The following is a 19,294-nucleotide window of genomic DNA, read 5'->3' as shown; positions in this document are numbered from 1 at the left end:
GTGTGAAGGCTGGTCACTTCTTTTACGACTCGCGACTTACAACGCTCATTGTAGATCGGCCCTAAATAAGTCTGACCGCCACAAGCGGCCACAAGTCGTGTCGTAACTCGTAACGATATACAATACAAGATGGCGCTACATGTCCGACGGATCAGACGATCAGACTGGAGCTTCTGATTGACATATCGCGTTTAAAGCAGGTAAACGTTTTAACTGAAGTCGAACGTTCGACGATCTTGTTGCATATCGGTTGCGCGCAGTTGCCGCCCCCGGAAGTGCCTGTTAAACACACGAGTGTGAGAATAGTGTATCCGGAACGAAATTATTCGTCGGCTTAGCATCTCCTCATTTCTGTGGTGCTTTCGTTTCTCCCTCGAGGTCCGATTGTCGTTCGTAACAGAAAGGCTCGACGCAAACTTCTTTCTGGGAATGTTGAAGGATTCGCTTATCGTTCGAGCATCCTACCAAGAGGTGGGCAAGTTTGGCTTATTATCTTCCCCTCATTGCAAGTGGAAACGAAGAAGAGTGTACGCGCGCGTGTGTGTGTGTGTGTGTGTGTGTGTAATTGTACGTATGCAAATGCGTACGTTGCGAATTGCGTGTGTCCTTTAAGTTAAATACATCAAGGAGCGTGAAGAGTGAGATTTCGTTATTCCTCTTCGGATCGCACCGTTTACTTACCCGAGAGAATAATTACCCTGAGGTGATTTTTTTACACTCCAGCGTCGAAAAGAGAATGGAGCTTACAGAACATATTGAGCAAATCTACGTATATATATGATGCTCTCAAATACTAATAAATTATAGAGAGAACAAGCAATAATATATAATATGTAATATATGATTAATTACGATGACTTCTACGCGAAAAGAAATCAAGACTATTCTCGTTGAAAAAAACTTCTCGGAAATGCATCGAGATTCAAGATTTTAGTAGACGATAAAGATTTAAAACTATTTGAGAATTTGTCGAGTAGTTTTTTGTTTATACACTGCCGACACGAACGCACACCTCACAATTTTGATAAAAATTTATTCGTTTTCCAATTTACTTTTGCGATTTTGCTTTAAAACATTTTTTGGAATATAGATAAATCCTAAATTGAAAATTTAACGCAGCCGCTGTCTATTGGTTTTGTAAGGCGTAAAGAATATTGTTTTTTGCAATTTAAGCAGGTGAGGCGTTATTAAGATAGCTTAAGCAGGAAATCCTTGAAGAAGAAAAAAATTTATCTTATTCCGTTTTAATTTTAGATTGATGACAGTAACGTAAGATATCAGCTGTGAGATGAAAATGTTGAGAAACAGATTAATCTTTCGATTTTTCATCTGATTCGTTGACTCATTAAACAGCGTTTCAGAATGCACATCAAGAAAATCAACCAGCGACTTCTTTTTCCATTTAGCTTACAAATTTGCATCTTGACAACCGTTTGCGTCACGCAACATTGTACTTTTCGGCGTTTTAATGATGAGGAATCGGGAACAGTCGTGTGATATCCGCGTGTCATTGGAGCGAATATGGCAATGCGAATATCGATCCTAGGCGTTTCTCGGCGAGGCCGGCTTGGTTTCGAGGTCACCGGGGGACTGAGCCGCACTCTCGATCTCGTTAAACCGCGTTTGGCCGTATTACACCCTATGAACTACTAGTAATTACATGAAAATACATTTGTGTATTATCTAAATATTTAAATGATTGGATTTGTGTGTGATAAATCAAATATTATATATATATATATATATATATATATATATATATATATATATATATATATATATATATATAAATTTTTGCAGAGATCGGTACACAAATCTTATGGATCTATAGCTTTTATGTATGCGCGCGTACGCGTGTGCTTGTGCGTGTATATTTTAGTAGCTTGATTTTAAGTATCTTAAATCTTACAATATATTATTTGTAATCGTTTGTTTACCGCAAGCAAATTTCAGATATCAGATTAGAGGCCTAGCACTGTTTCAAAGTCGAGAATTTTTTGATCATACAACACATTTTTTTAACGCTTTGCAATAAAAATCTCAAATATTTATACAAATGAAAACTTTGATTGTATTGTATATTCCGGTATATTCTCTGTATTTGTCTCGAAAATGAAGAGATCAAAGATTCGGAAATTCTTTATTTTGGGATAAAAGACACTTTTTGTCCACTACTGAGTTTTGTAAAAATTCCTAATGATAAATTCATAGATTTTTCACTTTGTAAGAATTACTCTTGTCTCCGTTTTAAAAGATCTTTCGCAACAATACCGCACTTAACACACTTAATGCCGCATACCTCTGTAAAATCAAATCTTTCACCATTATTTAAAATTTATTGTTATTTATGTGTTTTATATATAAATATATATATATATAGATTCTTGATTTTAGTGTCCGAACCATTTATTAGAAAATTACTTTTATAATACAAGAAGAAAAATTATATATCACATGTATTTTTGTTAATATACAACCAATTTATTTTCTACTATTTACGAAGGTCGGTACGAAAGTAATGCCTCCTAAGATTTTTCTTTCGAATCTAGCGCCATAGAAAATTATGTCAAATTCGTGCAATTACAAGATCTCTGTAAAGCTTTTATCAGTTTGACCTCGATTTCTATACTAAAGAAACCTTAAATTTTATCAATTTTTTTTAGAAAATCAAAGAGGTAGGTATAAAGAAAATTTAGTGGAGAAAAATAGCGAACGAAATAACATATAGAAATCTAAATAATAGGAATTTTGTCAATAACACAATTATGTAACTTACTGCGAAGTTTGAAATTTTAGTGGAACGCTATATACTCGAACTCGAAATACTCGTGCTCACTCGCGCTCGCGATATTCAAGACGTTCCAAGACGTTTCGAGCTGTCTATAGTGTCTATTAATTCCCGAATTACATTACATAAGTTGCATGCGGACAAGATGCTCCATTCATCAATTGCGTATGATTTGCAAATATAAATAGTCTCGCAAATTCAAGTGTTACGCATTAGCGTTTTCAATTATCCTTGTAAGACGAAATATAAGTTTGTGTATCGTATTATACATAATTATTATTTCAATAATAACACGTTGCAATAATATAGACTATAGACATGCAATATCGATGTACGATTAAATCATGTAACACGATCGTTACTTTTGCAATGCGAGATGTGTTGGGGTTCTGGTTTTATTTTAGTCTTATAATTATTTTTATTGTACTATTAGAGCAAAATTTTTTGCCGAATCCAACGCTTTTATTGTCACTTGATAAAATAAACGGTAGTGATTATATTTAGCACATTGAGTTTACAAGCAAGTTTATTTTGTACGATAACGCACATTATTACGTTGAATGTATAGAGGCCGAGTAACATTAGTCTTCTTAGTTTCTCCGTCTTACACCGATTTTACTTTTTCCCTTCTCTCGTGTCTCAGTCGGATGAAAATAGTATAGCATCGGAAACAGGCTAAGGCCAGCGATCTAGACCGGTCAATTTTAGTAATTTTACAAATATAAAATATGGATCAGGGTATAGAATTTAGTTCCAAAAGCACGTATTTAAAACTATGAAACTATAAACTATTAAATATCATCGGAACAGAAAATTGCCTTATTTGTACGCGTGCGTGTGCACGATGTTATGCTGTGACGAAGATCCATACTTGTGAGTTCTGAGTTATGGGATGAGATCCGAACATATATCAGATCTATCTAAAATTGATTGAGAAAACTATTGTTAACACGTATTATATGATTAAAGTCGCTTTCCCTTCCTTCGACATATAGCGTATTTCTAGCGGTTAACATTGCTTTAAATTGTTTATTAAACTAAATGTATTCAAATGCGTAGGTAAATAGTCGTTTATCATTTTTCTGCAGAATAAATCAGATGTTTTAAAAACACTTATCTTCTGATAAATTTATCTTATCTCTTATAATTATTAGACGATTTACCGTCGAGAGAGAGATATATCGTTCGCGATAAAAATACTTCCAAGTATTTTCCATCTTGCTTCGTGACAACAATTAATATAATACCAGTAAATAAAAGATCAATGACCCGACAAGAATATTTGGAGCTTTACCTTCAAGTATATATTTGATAAAAATGAGTGAAGCGCATATGTCTCGCATGCGCGTTCTTCGCACAAGTTACTAAAGCTACAAAACCCACTAAAGAATATTGTGGACTATAATTCTATATTTTCTATGATTTTACGAAAATGAATATCCAATCACACCGTAAAACAATCACCACGGAATACGTATCGTCAGAGTGAATTCGATTGACCGCTCTAACCGATTGTACACTGGCAGGTTAGATTTTCGTGTGTGTAGCTGGTAGCACCACGTACTAATCTAGGTTGTTATATCTATAGTCTTCATGTAACAGCTTTGCAGTCAATTTAAGCAGGTCGGGGACCCTACGATGCGGTGCTACAGACCACCTCTCCCGCGGCTCCTCTTACATACATCGCAAGCTTTTCGCGGCGAATCGCTTTTGGGTTAACGCGTCAGTAAAGTCTAGACAGTGATTCAAGTAACTCGACCGATTGGCTTTTCGTTATCGTACGGGTAGTGATAGATTGTTTGAATTTAAATTTATACAATGTTACCTTTCTCACGATTTTTCTGATATATAGCAAAATATCAAGTCACGTCAAGACAGTTGTCGATGAGTATCGGTGCACGTCTGAGAACTACTTGATCACATATATAAATTCCGATATTGAATGGGTTTTCCAAAATTTACATTTTTTATCTTATCGTGTGTCGTCAAACTGGCCACATCAAGGGCAACTTAAAAATTTATCTTCTTATATTTACATTTCAAACTGTTTGTTTTAAATTTAAAGAAATATTTCATTTTACTTTCGATAATATATACGACAGTGACTTTTAATGATATTTTTTTCTGATTCAAAAAGTCATTGTTTCTATAGTTATTTCTTGTGTTTATAATTGCGGTAACTGCAGTATTTTACGCGTAATAAACGTAAATGGCAAAAAGTGTACATGAAAAATTGACTTCTAATGACGTAATATGTATGTGTATGAAAATACAGTTTCTAACAGTAAAATGAAATATATATTGTTTGATATAAAACTGGATTTCGGAAGAGCAATAATTTAATTGCATATATATGTGTGTATATCACTGAAATATATAACTAACTGGAAACGTACGCTGCTGTAAAAATTCACGGTAGGCAAGCGATATGAGAGAGAAGTCCCAAGTTCCTCTCTTCTCCTTGTCTAGCCCACAGCGTAGTTAAGAGTGGGAAGGGGATGGGGAGTGGGAATGAAGTATAGGCCGATCAAGAAGACCAGCCAAGGACAAGGTGCTCGAGACACCTTGGCATGCTCTCTCTCATATCGCACAGGCAGGCCTCTAGCTCGCCTCCCAGTTAGTATATATTTCAACGGTGTATGTATGTATATATGAAAGGAAGAAAAGATGACGCAGAAGAAGAGGAATGGAGAATCCAACGAGGTCTGCACAAATTTTTATTAATCCTACATTAATACAAAAATATATATATTTTTTAATTATCATCATTATCAGCAGTACGGTCCTATATTATATGTGAACCTTTGCTTTTTTATTGGTTTCGTTACAGTTATAATTTTTATGAAAAAGACAAAGAGAGAGTTGTAAGCTCAACTTCCATTCTAAACAACTGGATTTATTTTAACATTTATTTATTTATTGTTGTTATTATTTAAAGATTTCTCTCTATTTCCAAGAGACAACACAGTATCGTGATTTATCCGCAGTTATCTTAGGATTAAGTTTATGTTTCGAGTACTTTCGTTTGTATCGGTGTAGAATTTTTTTCCATTAAAAATTTCTAGTGTCAAATATGGGGGATGGCAAATTGTATACGAATCTTTTGCTTGACAAATAACTGCTCTATTATTGAACTATCACGTAAAACATCCCTGTTGCTTAAACTAATAATAATAATAATAATAATAATAATAGATGTAGGAGATTATTCTCCCGATGAAAATCCATCTGGTTTCAGAACTTATTATGCTTCCATGTAAAATGCACTAAATAATAAATAATAACAAAAAAAAGTACGAGGTCTTTTCTTCTTTAATCTAACTTATTTATTTAATGTAACTTAAAGAGAATATATATATATATATAATATATATATATATATATATATATATATAAACTCGTACACAAAATTTGGCGCAATGTGTATGTATTCTGCATCATTCGTGTGCACGTGATTATACACGCACATTTTTATATAAAGATAACGCATTACACAATTCTCTTAGAATCAATACATATAAAAAATAAGAAATAAAATGCACAAGAAGAAAAACGTATAGAGAAAAATAAGAAGTGCCACGGCAATAGAACAAGAAGCGAGAGCGAGACAAAAAAGACGAAATTAACGAGCAGGGAGCGGGAGGGGATAGAGATATTCGTCTCCTCTCTCCCGTATCAGCAGTGACAGCAGTTAACACTCAGTCTCCTCGTGACCGCTCGTGACGTTTGTGTGGCAATCGCGCACCGCTCAGTATACAGTCGCATTTTCGTTACTCGTCGTTTCTGCATGGCACATGTGCGTCTTACGCATGCTAAAACTTTGGAGATACCTGCAGCAAACAAGCGTGTGGTGCACGCATTTCCGCTGTACGTAACTTCGCCCGATGTTGCTGCCTCTGGCCGACCATCGTCGATAACGAACAAGTGGAATTATCGGTTTAGCTTGGCAACAGCAGTAACGGTAATACCACCAGCGGAAGCAGCAGCAGCAGTAACAACAACAAGAACAGCAATAATAACAGCAACGGCAATAGCAATAGCAATAGCAGCATGCCGACTACGAGAGTACGTGTGTACTTGCACAAAGAAAATAGCCGTACCGTAATCTCGAATCTAAAAACGTAATCTGAACAGTGCCGATCGAATTAAATATAAGGCGAGGAAAAGACCCATTTCGAGCTTTCTGTTTTAATTTATTCAGGCGTTAAGTATCTCTATTATTACGCGGAATGTTTCTAACTTGGTCGTCTAAAATATTTTCGTTGTTACTTGCAGGACGGAAAAACCTTTTTTAAAAAAGTAATTTGATTCACATTTTTTAATTTTTTTTTTATTCATTTTTTCATGTCATCACAGTGGCAACAAAGGTATTCAAATGTAGATCAAATTAATCAGAATATTAATGATATTGAAGACTACATAGTTTCTGTACACAGGCTTCTTATAATCTTTTCTTTGTCTTAAATTTGTAAGAAATTCTCAAGTACAAGCTGTACAAGCAAATATGGTGTAATACGCTCCTTCTCGGCTGTAAATTTGCATTCTTAATCTCGAAATAATGAACACGAGTTTTTGTCGTGTAATTGTATAATAATATCGTCAATTGACGTCACGATTATTTTTTAATCACCCAACATGCGTGAATCTTATATGAGAAATAAGACTGAAGAGATTAGTCAAACAACTAACATTCCTGCGATCGTTATGTCAACAATCGTAATTGATCTAACCTATTGTATTAAAATTTGCGTGCTGACTCTAATCGATTTTTTTCTCTTCTCTCTATCACGATTTTTATATCGAACGCTTTTGTTCGTTTCTTCTGTCGACGTTGCGTACCCTTAAGTAACTTGATTTCCAAATCGTCAAGAAGGAAGAGGAAAAGGCGGTCGACCTCGCGCCCAGACAGGTTATCGTTTTCAACGTTACGTTATAGCAAGCACGCGCGACGTTTACACAACAGACACAACTGCATTGGGCGTTCATTATCTTTCCCTATCTATACCACAGATTCTCAAGCGCGTCTTACGTAAATCGTTATACGTGTATTTTCGAGATATACAGTGTTAATTATAACCCTTTCGGTACGGAGAGTCAGTCACTGTTCATACGTTTATACGCATCTATTTTTCTACTTGCACAAAGTGGAGTTATTATACCAAATCATATTATACCGCTCGCTGCAGCCGAGCAACTGGAAATTTTAAATTGAAATGTTGCTGTTAATCAATTTTTGTAAATGTTTTTGTTATTGAATTTTATTACATGTAATAATTGAAGGCGTTGAACGTCGAGTGCCTAGCTCTCCGGCCGACTCGCGTATATATCGGCAGATCGGCGATCGGCGCTTCGGCCATTGGAAGTTTGGAAGGCCGTTCGCGTCCCGGCCGCTCTGTGTACCAAAAGGGTTTAAAAATATATATTTTTTAAGCAACAATAAAATGCAATAAATATTGAATATATCATTCATATCTTTCGTGTGTCATATTACAGGGTTCCGGGTACTTGAAGCGCGCAAATACTGAACGCCTCCATGAAATTTTTAATCAGGTAAACAAACGAAAAATGCTTGTTGAACGAAAAAATAAGTTATTAGGAATATGCTTAAATTTCTAGCGATTTTTACAAAAATATTTAAACAATTTAAAAAATTTACCATTATCTTTGATGAAATATTAAATATTTTTTTTCTTTTTCTCTCGACCAGTTTATGCGCTATTTTTCTGAAGATATATTCCGTCGTTAGAAATTATTCAAGTTGTAAAAAAGTAAATTAAAATTATTGAAAATTCCGTGTTTATCTGCAACATTTTACATTGTTATTTTAAAACTCAATATTTGCAATATAATTTGTATTAGATATATTATATCCTTATTTTTTTGAATTTCTCTTGAAAATACCTGCATAGAATTGATTTATTCAATTTCTTGATTATTTTCAATTACTTGTAGTAAATAATTGTTTTAATTTTTATAAGTTTATTTTATAAGTGTGTGTGTGTGTGTGTGTGTGTGTGTGTGTGTGTAAGTTTGTATATATGTGTAGTAATTCAACACTTTTTTTGTGTGAATTTACAGTACGCTTCGCAAGAGAAGAATGGCGAGAGGTTCATGACTGCGTCTGATTTCGTACGCAGTTATCTTGGCCTTTACACAGATGCCGATTATAATCCCGATTCTGTCAATTTACTTGCTGGTATTGTCGACACTAGCAAAGATGGGTAAGTCACATACTGACAGATAATTGGGAAAAGATACTACATTATATTGTACATAGTTCGTAATACCTTATTGAAATATTAATTATTAAATACAAATATTTGTAAAATTATTTTTTTTTTTACATATTCCATTAGTCTTTAAACAATTTTTTTATTTTTGTGCGCGCGTGCGTGCGTGCGTGCGCGCGCGCGCGCGCGCGTGTGTGTGTGTGTGTGTGTGTGTGTGTGTGTGTGTGTGTGTATGTGTGTAGAATTTGACTTGTAGCTAATTTATGATATAACAAACACTTCTTACACAATGTATAATAATATTAATAAATTATTTATAATTGACATTTTATTTCAGACTTATATCATTTGCCGAATTTCAAGCATTTGAAGGTCTTCTCTGTGTACCAGATGCTCTATATAAAACAGCTTTTCAACTCTTTGATACTAATGGAAATGGAATGGTTGCATTTGGTAAAAACTATTCTGTAGAACGTGTTTTTTTTTTCTAACGTATCTAAATTTTTTTCTAAATGTCCCCCTTTATATGATTGTATATTATCGCCAATCTGCAGACGAGTTCGCTGAGGTGATGCGGAAAACTGTACTGCATCAGAAAATGCCATTTCATATGGACAGTAGTTTTATCAAACTTTACTTTGGAAAGGATAAGAAAAGACTGATTACCTATGCAGAGTTTAGTCAGTTTTTGCATGTGAGTATTTTGTTCTTGATTACGGATTCGTTTGTTATTTTTGCCCAGGAATCAAGTATGACGTAACAAATGATAATGATTATGAAATATGTACATGGCCGTGCCGTATGTTTATTTTGTCTTTCACAGTGAGGTATAATATACACGTTGATTGAAATATCTTGAAGATTCGTAAAGTAACGTTTATCGTTCCAAAATATTTTCCATATATATTTTACAAAATACGTTGTGCATCATCCTTATGTAGAAAATGATCATAATTTTAAGGAAACCGATTGTGTGATGTGTGTGCAACATGTGATGTAAAAAACAGGTTAGGGATAAGATTTTATGCTAAAAATACTTTGTCTTTAGGACTTCCATGAAGAATATGCAATAGAAGCTTTTAAGAAATTTGATAAGGATGGCGCAGGTTTCATTTCAGCGTTAGACTTTCAAGACATTATGCTGAGTATTAAGAGTCACCTACTCACAAAAGATGTGAAGGATAATCTGATTGCTGTAGGTATTATCTGGAATAAAAGACAACTTTACAACTTTACAACTAAATCTTTTTATAACCACAATTCACACAATTTGTGTGTGAAAATGAACACATAAATAAATTATTTAAATTACACGTGCTTTAAATATTTGCTAATTGCAAATTAATAATTATATAAGATTATAAGATTAATTTTTTTCAATTATTTCAATATAAAGTAGTATTAAAATATATTTCAACGTTTAACGCATATGGTGTTACATAATGAACTTTATTTTCATATCGTAGGCAGTTGGTGTCGGACAAAGCGGGCGGAAAGTCAGTTTTCCATACTTTATGGCATTCAATTCTCTTCTAAACAATATGGAACTTATTAAACGTATCTACTTAAATGCGACCAATGGTCATAGGTATCAAGAAGTTACCAAAGGTAATCTATTTTAAAGAAAAATGTGCAAACAGATACTATATGTTTTTTTTCCTTGCTGTCAATGTAAAAAATTGCACGAAAAAAATTAATAATCTTTGGAGTTTAATAATATAATCAATATAGTACGGGTGGTAAACATGTTTAATCATCAGCTTTTACATTAATTTTAATCACACCACAATGTTTAGTGATTTCCATTAATTAAATAGATATCGATAGAATTTATCGTCAATATTTAACCATTAACTTTTTTGTCAGAGGAATTTCTTTATTCTGCACAAATGATGTCCCAGATAACCCCATTGGAAGTAGATATCCTGTTTTATCTTTGCGATTTACTTCATCAAACTGGGTAAGTATTACCGATTCAACTTTTCATTGAAATCGAAAATAGAATATTTTTCTTTTTGTTGGTTGAGTGGAAGAAAATTATATGAAATAAAGCAATCGCTTTGACCACATTGATCCTAACAAAATGTTTAGGGTTTATTGATTAAAAAGCAATCCACGCTGCTCAACAAGACAAAAAAGAGAACAAGTTATGTAAAAGTATCGTTGCACCATCAAGCACATCGTCATCATCCAAATGTCAAGTATGTCTCGTTCTTGGCAATGAAAAATGACACTAATTCTACCGATTCGATCATTCCTAATAGCTTTATTATATCTACATAATGCATAACTATATATTAATTTCTAATATTTGAATAATATTGAGACATATTTCCTACACTGAAAACATTTATTTACGTGTTTACGCTGCCTGGATCAGACCTACGGAAGATGACGAGGCAGATTCGCGGCTTGGGTGCGTCTTTGTATTACAGATCATCATGTGCTATAAATAAATAAATAAATAAATATATATATATATATATATATATATATATATCATCATATGTATGAGAGCACAAGCCAGAAACACACACGCACATGCACGTACATATATATATGTGCGCGCGCGCGCGCCTGTGTGTGTGTGTGTCTGTCTCAACAATACTTTTATCCTCACTTACTTTCTTTAATATCTATCTTAGGACGATGGGGTATACGCCAATATTTGCACGTTATGAACATTATACTAACAAATTCTTTATCCTGTTTTAAGACAGATACGATCTAAGGATACATGACGAATTGTATTGGCAGGATTATTTAGTATTGCTTCAGATAGTGTCATCGACATCATATCTTCTTTCGTTTAACTTATACCCTTCATATTTCTTCATTTTTTTATGCTTTTTAGCCACAGCTTTGTTTTATGTATATATATATAATATATATATTGAGCTCGCAATGTTCTTATTTCAGGAAAATTGTATACAATGACCTCGTGGCTATTACACCTGAGCAATATTTCAAGCAGATTACAAAACGTGTTGCTGCGATTAAAGCGGTATCGGTATGTATAATGAAAAAAATCTTTAAACTTGAAACATCAGTTAAATATTCTCGAGCACGATTTGTAAAGCTTGCTTTAAATGGATGATCAATGATTCGTGTCAGAATTCAGAAATTTTAGAATTTTATCTATAATTTTACATGTCACGTAATACATTTGAAAGGTCAGAAATATATAAATATCGTTCATTTGCTGCAACCTGAAAAAAATGAGTTTAAATATTTTGAGTTATTAAAATTTTGTAATAGTATTTTTAAGCGTGATTTTGATGTAATAACTGATTGTAGAAAAATAAAAGTATCTAGCTATATATTAGATCTTCAGTATATTAAATTCTCACCATTCTTTTGCAAACAACTAAAAAAATGACAATTTTTGAGTTAGGTCATTGTTGTGGCAAATGAGCGATATGTAAAATATATTAAAATACGCATGTATATGCATATTTTGATACATATTATCAGCTATGCAAAATAACAGCATATATATAATTATTAATAGAATTTTATTTTGAAATCCGAAACGCGAATTATAGGCCATCTACAGAAGGCTCGAGAAAATGTTAGATACTTAGAAAATATTACTTTACAGAGTCCAGATGAACGTGGTATTATTGTACAAATACTCGAAAGTGGATACCGATTCGTGCTTGGTTCCATCGGTGGAGGTTTGTATATAAAAATATTCTTTTATTCTCGCGTACGTATATAAATATACATATATATGATATATGTAACGCTGAACCTCGATACAGCGTTTTATTATTATTATTATTATTATTATTTTTATTATCGTGCTATAACAAAATAAAACAAGTATGGAACTAGAACGTATCGCGAAAGTATTATCGTTTGTTTGTCGAATACATGATTTTAAATTGAGAAATGTTCGATTCTACAGTCCTTTAGGATTGCAAACATTTTCACCGTAAGGAACTATTTAGGCGTCAAAAATTCAGATTCGTTAAATATTTAACGCAAATATTTAACGAGACTACAAAGTGAAATATTGATATAATGCGAATACTGAATCATACGATAAATATAAAAGATACTTTTAATTAAAGAGATATCTGTACATAGAAGAAGATATATGAGAGCCTTATGCCGAGTTCAGCTCGACGTTGGTGTCTTTGAAATTAAAATATGAAAAGTATCTATATATATTTTCATAAGTGCTATTTAAGGCGAATATTTATTTAAGATTAGACGTTTGTAATCAATAATAATAATAATTCATTGAAGAAACAAAGAGATTTTATGTCTTTCTTAGCCGTTGGTGCTACCGCTGTATATCCTATCGACTTGGTGAAGACAAGAATGCAGAATCAGAGGACTGGATCTTTTATAGGCGAGCTGATGTATAGAAATAGTTTTGATTGTTGTAAAAAGGTTGGAATCGAAAAGTCTCGCCGTATAACACTCTCTGCATCGTTAATCATGAAGCTGGTCTTTTGCGTTTGACAGGTGATCCGGCACGAAGGTTTCTTCGGTCTTTATCGAGGCCTGGTGCCTCAATTAATGGGAGTAGCCCCGGAAAAGGCTATTAAACTGACAGTTAACGATTTTGTCAGGGATAAGTTTATGGATAAAAATGGAAATTTACCGCTGTATGGAGAAATTATGTCTGGCGCCTGTGTAAGTACGATACGTTCGTCCTCTTAGTATCTTGAAGCTTTTAAATGTGATTTTAATTAAGTGTAAATTTTAGAAATGCAACAAAATGCAAAATAGATAGCAGGACCAAATATAAAATACAAAGACCATATATTAATTTTGTCTACTTTTTGATAATGAAATAATACAGTACGTTAGTCAGATGTGTGGTTGCATATATTCTCATCGCACACTTGGCCAATTGGCGAAAGCGAACAAAGAACGTCTGTAACAAGCATGATTTTTCCGTAGGCTGGAGGATCGCAGGTCATATTTACCAATCCTCTAGAGATAGTAAAAATCCGGCTACAAGTAGCTGGCGAAATTGCAGCAGGGTCAAAAGTTAGGGCGTGGACCGTCGTCAAGGAATTAGGTCTTTTTGGATTGTACAAAGTGAGTAATCATGATAATTTTGATACCGATACATCCATCGTCTTTCCTTACAAGACATCCGATGACAGCACGTGCAATTTTCTCATAGGGTGCTAGAGCTTGCTTTTTGCGAGACGTGCCGTTTAGCGCAATTTACTTTCCTATGTATGCTCACACGAAAGCGCGATTGGCCGACGAAGGGGGTTACAATACGCCATTGTCGCTCCTCGTTTCTGGTGCGATCGCCGGTGTGCCTGCAGCAGCGCTGGTCACCCCTGCGGATGTAATAAAAACGAGATTGCAGGTGCACCTCTCACTCTAATTACCGCGGTACATCCAAATATGATCCAAATACGATCATTTTACGATTGTGTTGTCACGCGTATTCCAGGTCGTAGCTAGAAAAGGTCAAACTACGTACAACGGACTGCTGGATTGCGCGAGGAAAATTTACAGAGAAGAAGGTGCTAGGGCATTTTGGAAAGGCGCGACAGGTATATCATTTTTACTATGTTTTTCATGCAAATAAGGCTCTCAAGACACGTAATATTTTCTGCATGCACATTGGGAAGTTTTTTAAACATTTACGAACGCCAATATATCGTACTTTATCGGTAAAATGACTGTTGCAAAAGAATTAAGTAAACTACGCGAGAAGAAAATTTTTCTCGTTTCCGCCTTCTTTTTATCATAAATGATTGCAGAATATTTCCCCTGCTGCTCAAGTTAGGTACAATCGTAACATTTCTGTCAAACGTCAAAGTAATCAAATCGATTATATTCCACTTATTACTATATTGTATAAGGATCGAGTAAAAATGAAAAGAGATTCTCATGGTTCTTTCGTTCCAATTTTTTAAGTATCATTAGTAATATGTTTTGCTTTGGTCGATTGCATGCGCGGGGGATCAACCCTGCTGCATCTTTCAACCTTATTTCCTCCCCCATATGACCCGGCGATTTACTTATCAGTAAGTACTTCTTCTCTTCGTCTTCCTTTATGATTTATGTCTTTTTCTCGTTTTTCCCAATCTGCAATAAATATACTTACTCTTGGTACTCTTTTTGTCTTATATTCGGAATGTTTATTAAATCTAACATGTCTCACATCATCTTATATTCACGCATTTTTTCAGTTGTAACTCTAAAAGTGCATGCTCAATAAAGCAAATATAATTTTTTAGGACATACGATACAGTATATTTCGGACTATATATTGCAACATTTTCATATTTTTATCAAAAATAGTAGTGATATAGTCTTATATTGATATTGATGAAGTGTTAATACTTTTTTGACTCAGGAAAGAGCTAATATAAATTATTTTTCATTTATTTTACGCCGTTTTCGAGAGAAAGTAAATGTTTACGAAAACCGAGACGAAAACAAAATGATATCGTTGAAATCTTTATTCATACAACAGATTAATTTCACAATAAATAGTATGATATATTATTCTGTAAATGAATTACGCTATAATGTGTTATAAATTATTGCAATTGCATAACATAAATATATTGATATAAATTTTATCTATGCAATTGCATTAATAACAATTATAATTATTGATTTATTATAATCCGTTGCATTAAGCATACATTTATTCAATTACAACATATCGATATACATTTATTCGATAAAGGGCAATTGCCAATCTTCTTCTTCTGATCTTTCTCTTGTCTTTAATCTATAAAAGTACGCGAAATCATATAAAATAACATGTGAATGTAGCATATGTAATTTTTTAAGCTTTATTTTTTAAGCGTTAAGTTTTTAATTTTGAATTCTTTATTGACTAGCATTTTCTCAACTGTGGTTGATCTTTGTTTATAGATACATATCTCATAGAATTAACCGCACTATAAATAAAAATATACGTGCATTTGATATAAAATGGACAGAAATTAAAACTGTATAATTACGATTTGTAACTATTATCACTTTTTGAAATATCTTACACACGCGCGCACACACACACACACACACACACACACACACACACACACACACACACACACACACACACACACACACACACACACACACACACACAATATCTTTTATCTGAAAAGAAAAATTGCCATCATATCAACATGCTTGTCATCAAAACGTCACAAATCTTTATTTGGACAAAGAATATAAAGCGATATATGCACGTTCAAAACTATGTATACAATATTCAATATCACATACGTACTTTTCTATTCTTACAGCTCGAGTGTTCAGATCGTCACCTCAGTTTGGTGTCACTCTCTTCACGTATGAATTGCTGCAAAGACTGTTTGTGGTCGATTTTGGAGGATCGTAAGTATATACTTGATATACTTACTTGAGGAATCGATTAGAATTTATAATTAGTTACTACGGAAATTTAGGCTGGAGATCGATAGCGTGCCTAATTATAGTAATTATACGCTGATACAAACTTCTAAAATCGCAAAATTTGTTTACTATTGTAAAATATTTACGTTTTAATTTACAAATCTGTAACGATGCTCATGTTATTTACAGCCGACCTACCGGCTCGGAACAAAAGGTGCCTACTATGGGAGTCGCGGATGAAATTCGATCAACGAACCCAGATCATATAGGTGGCTACCAAGTAGCTCTGCCCATCTTCACGGGTATAGAAACCAAGTTCGGTCTTTGCCTACCCAGGTTCCAAGCTGTTATCGGAAAGTAACAGTATCGTTAGCAGCTATGAGAGAAAACAAACTTTGTAGCAATCCCTGCCATAAATATGTATAATCTACGAGTAATGAGCGCCGATTGCTTCACCGACTGGGACGCGGACGTGGTGCGTGTGAGCTTTACAAACTACGTAAATCATGAATTCTGCGCGATTCTGCGTTCCATGGTTCCATCATTTCAACAATCATCTCGGCCATTTCGGTACCATGCAAACCACATGAAATCGACAAGAAGGAATAATCGTCGGTTGATACTAAGACTTGATGTGTACGACATGTGTAATTATAGATCGATGGAGGAGAAGTACAAAATCCGTCGTTGCGGTATGTCCAAGAACATTCGTGATAACTGAGTCGATGCAGTCAATTGACACAGGAACAAAACCGATGGCATTAAAACTATTTATTTTGATACCATATAAATATGTTATTTCAAATTGATGCCATCTGTATGTAATTATTTTACAAAGCGAGAGAGAGAGAGAGAGAGAGAGAGTGTGTGTGTGACGTTTATCGACGATTTGTTATCGCTAACTTTAAACAGTTGAAACGTTTCTGCCGATACGCGTATATCAAAAAATTAAATGTGTGTTCGTTAAATCGCGAATGATTAACACCAACGAATACGAGTGTGATGTTTTAGTGAGGATTATAATCCGCGATGGCTCTGACGTGTACGCACCACCATATATTTATAAAGCTCAGAGTAATAACGAATTAGGCCTCTACAATTACATTTATTATTTATTCAAATGCCTAGTTATGTGTATTAACTCTTATAGCTGGTGAATAAAAGGCCAATAAATTTGTTTTTATTACTTGTTCGTTCATATACAACTGCAAAGTAATTGTTGACAGGTAATATTCGTGTGTGTGTGTGTGTGTGTGTGTGTGTGTGTGTGTGTGTGTGTGTGTGTATACATACACACACACACACACACACACACACACACACACACACACACACACATACATACACACACACACACACACACACACACACACACACACACAGACACGTGTACACATATATATATATATATAGACACATATATATCAATAAATTGAAAAAAATGACGAAAAGAACAATATATCACTAATTGTTTTTTTTTTTTTTTTACCAACATTTATTCATTACAACGGGACATAATGAATTTATATCCTGCTAAATTAAACGAATAATTTCCTTATTATAGTAATGTATAAGTTGAACAAGTTCAATTTTTTCATTTATGTAATTAATTGGAATATAAAGCAATTTTTTGTCATATTTTAAAATTTTAAATTAACGCAGAAATTATAAATTTGATATTATTGCAATTGCGAATTTAATTAAAACGAATTTATTGGTATTTGAACACCAGTCCTACAATTAACGCAAATGAAGAGAATAGGACGTTAACGCACATAATTTCCTGCAAATTTTTCGATAATAGCAAATAATGACATTATTAAAAATATTAAAATATTAAAATGCATTAAAATGTGTTTCTCTATATTCATTATTTTTCTTTTTGCAAAACGATATACGTATATAGAACTTATTCTAGTTAAAACTATTTTGAGATAAATATCGAAATATAAAAGGGGGGTATATTATTCTAAATTTCTCTTATATACTATTTCTTATTTGTAATATTTAAATAAAGGCTAATGAAGTTTTCCACTCTCATATAATATCTGGGAAGATAAGAGGATTTATTACATATATTATACATATTTATATATGTATAGCAATACAAATTGATATTTAATTTTATTTTTATAAGATGATACTTTACAATTAATTGAGTTACAATATGAGACGATAAGACGATGAGAAGACATAAACGCCGTAGAAAGACACATTGGTATACATGTATGAATAACGTCTTAACATTCACTAATATCTCTGTTGTTCTTTCCGTATTTTACTTTTTGATGTTTTATATGTATATAAAATCATCAGAGGGACTCTTGATAAAGTTTAATTTGCGAACGAATTGTGAATTCAACAACTATTCTTGTCATGTTTGTCTCTACATTGTAAGCATGAAGATTCTAAGAGATTTTTTTGAAAAGAGAAACTTAATCCCTTTTTTTTTTTTATGTAATAATGCTCGTCTGATTACGAGTATTTTTATTGCTTATTGGAAATTGTAACTTCTTCAATGAGTAGTTTTACGAATTTAGCAGTTTATACTTTTGTGGAAAAACTCCCACTTGATGTACTTCTTAATTATAGTACAATAAACATTTTTCCAAATAATTACGAAATTACATGGTTCTACACAAATAATATAGCATTGCAAACCGAGCCGTTTCTTCTAATCGCAATTATTAGATGTTTTGACTCCTTTATAAATAAAAAAATATTTATATAGAATATTTATTTTTTATTTATAAATATCGAATATATTTGATATCGAATTATTTGATAATTAAGATAATTTACATAATGGAACGATTTAATTCTTAATTTTCATACGCAAGTGGTGCCACACTCTCTTCTCTCTTGTATCGTTTCTTTTCACATCTACACATTTTTTCTGAACAAAGAAACCTCCATT

The 19,294-nt window shown here is 33.2% G+C and overlaps 2 protein-coding genes across 5 annotated transcripts in view; both read left to right on the top strand.

Moving 5' to 3' along the window:
* Positions 1-19,294, top strand: part of Dad1 (dolichyl-diphosphooligosaccharide--protein glycosyltransferase subunit) — a 183,369-nt gene that overhangs the window by 48,988 nt on the left and 115,087 nt on the right. The gene's annotated exons all lie outside the window — the stretch shown is intronic.
* On the top strand, positions 207-19,004 carry Aralar1 (calcium-binding mitochondrial carrier protein Aralar1). 4 transcript variants are annotated; one of them, XM_077424801.1, is made up of 18 exons: positions 207-471; positions 8,282-8,338; positions 8,867-9,009; positions 9,356-9,471; positions 9,573-9,712; positions 10,067-10,213; positions 10,485-10,626; positions 10,885-10,978; positions 11,399-11,434; positions 11,938-12,028; positions 12,620-12,695; positions 13,301-13,419; positions 13,495-13,665; positions 13,936-14,076; positions 14,165-14,359; positions 14,447-14,549; positions 16,269-16,359; positions 16,567-19,004. In XM_077424801.1, exons 1-18 carry the CDS (start codon positions 430-432, stop codon positions 16,736-16,738), a joined length of 2,076 nt encoding a protein of 691 aa, XP_077280927.1. In that variant the 5' UTR covers positions 207-429; the 3' UTR covers positions 16,739-19,004. The 4 variants fall into 4 exon arrangements, with proteins under 4 accessions (XP_077280927.1, XP_077280930.1, XP_077280928.1 ...); XM_077424802.1 differs by lacking the exon at positions 207-471 and adding an exon at positions 1,794-5,491; XM_077424803.1 differs by lacking the exon at positions 207-471 and adding an exon at positions 6,437-6,853.

This window comes from Temnothorax americanus, unplaced genomic scaffold (genome assembly GCF_048541705.1).
Source record: "Temnothorax americanus isolate GAGA-0224 unplaced genomic scaffold, ASM4854170v1 Scaffold9, whole genome shotgun sequence".
Lineage (NCBI taxonomy): Eukaryota > Metazoa > Arthropoda > Insecta > Hymenoptera > Formicidae > Temnothorax > Temnothorax americanus.
This window is presented reverse-complemented; position numbering and strand designations above follow the sequence as displayed.

Bases quoted from the DNA above. Each gene is read 5' to 3' on its own strand.
- Aralar1 (XM_077424801.1), top strand. From the start codon at position 430: ATGTTGAAGGATTCGCTTATCGTTCGAGCATCCTACCAAGAG. The intron at 10,214-10,484 runs GTAGGTATTATC...TTCATATCGTAG, and splicing joins TGAAGGATAATCTGATTGCT to GCAGTTGGTGTCGGACAAAG. The intron at 11,435-11,937 runs GTGCGTCTTTGT...TTCTTATTTCAG, and splicing joins GAGGCAGATTCGCGGCTTGG to GAAAATTGTATACAATGACC.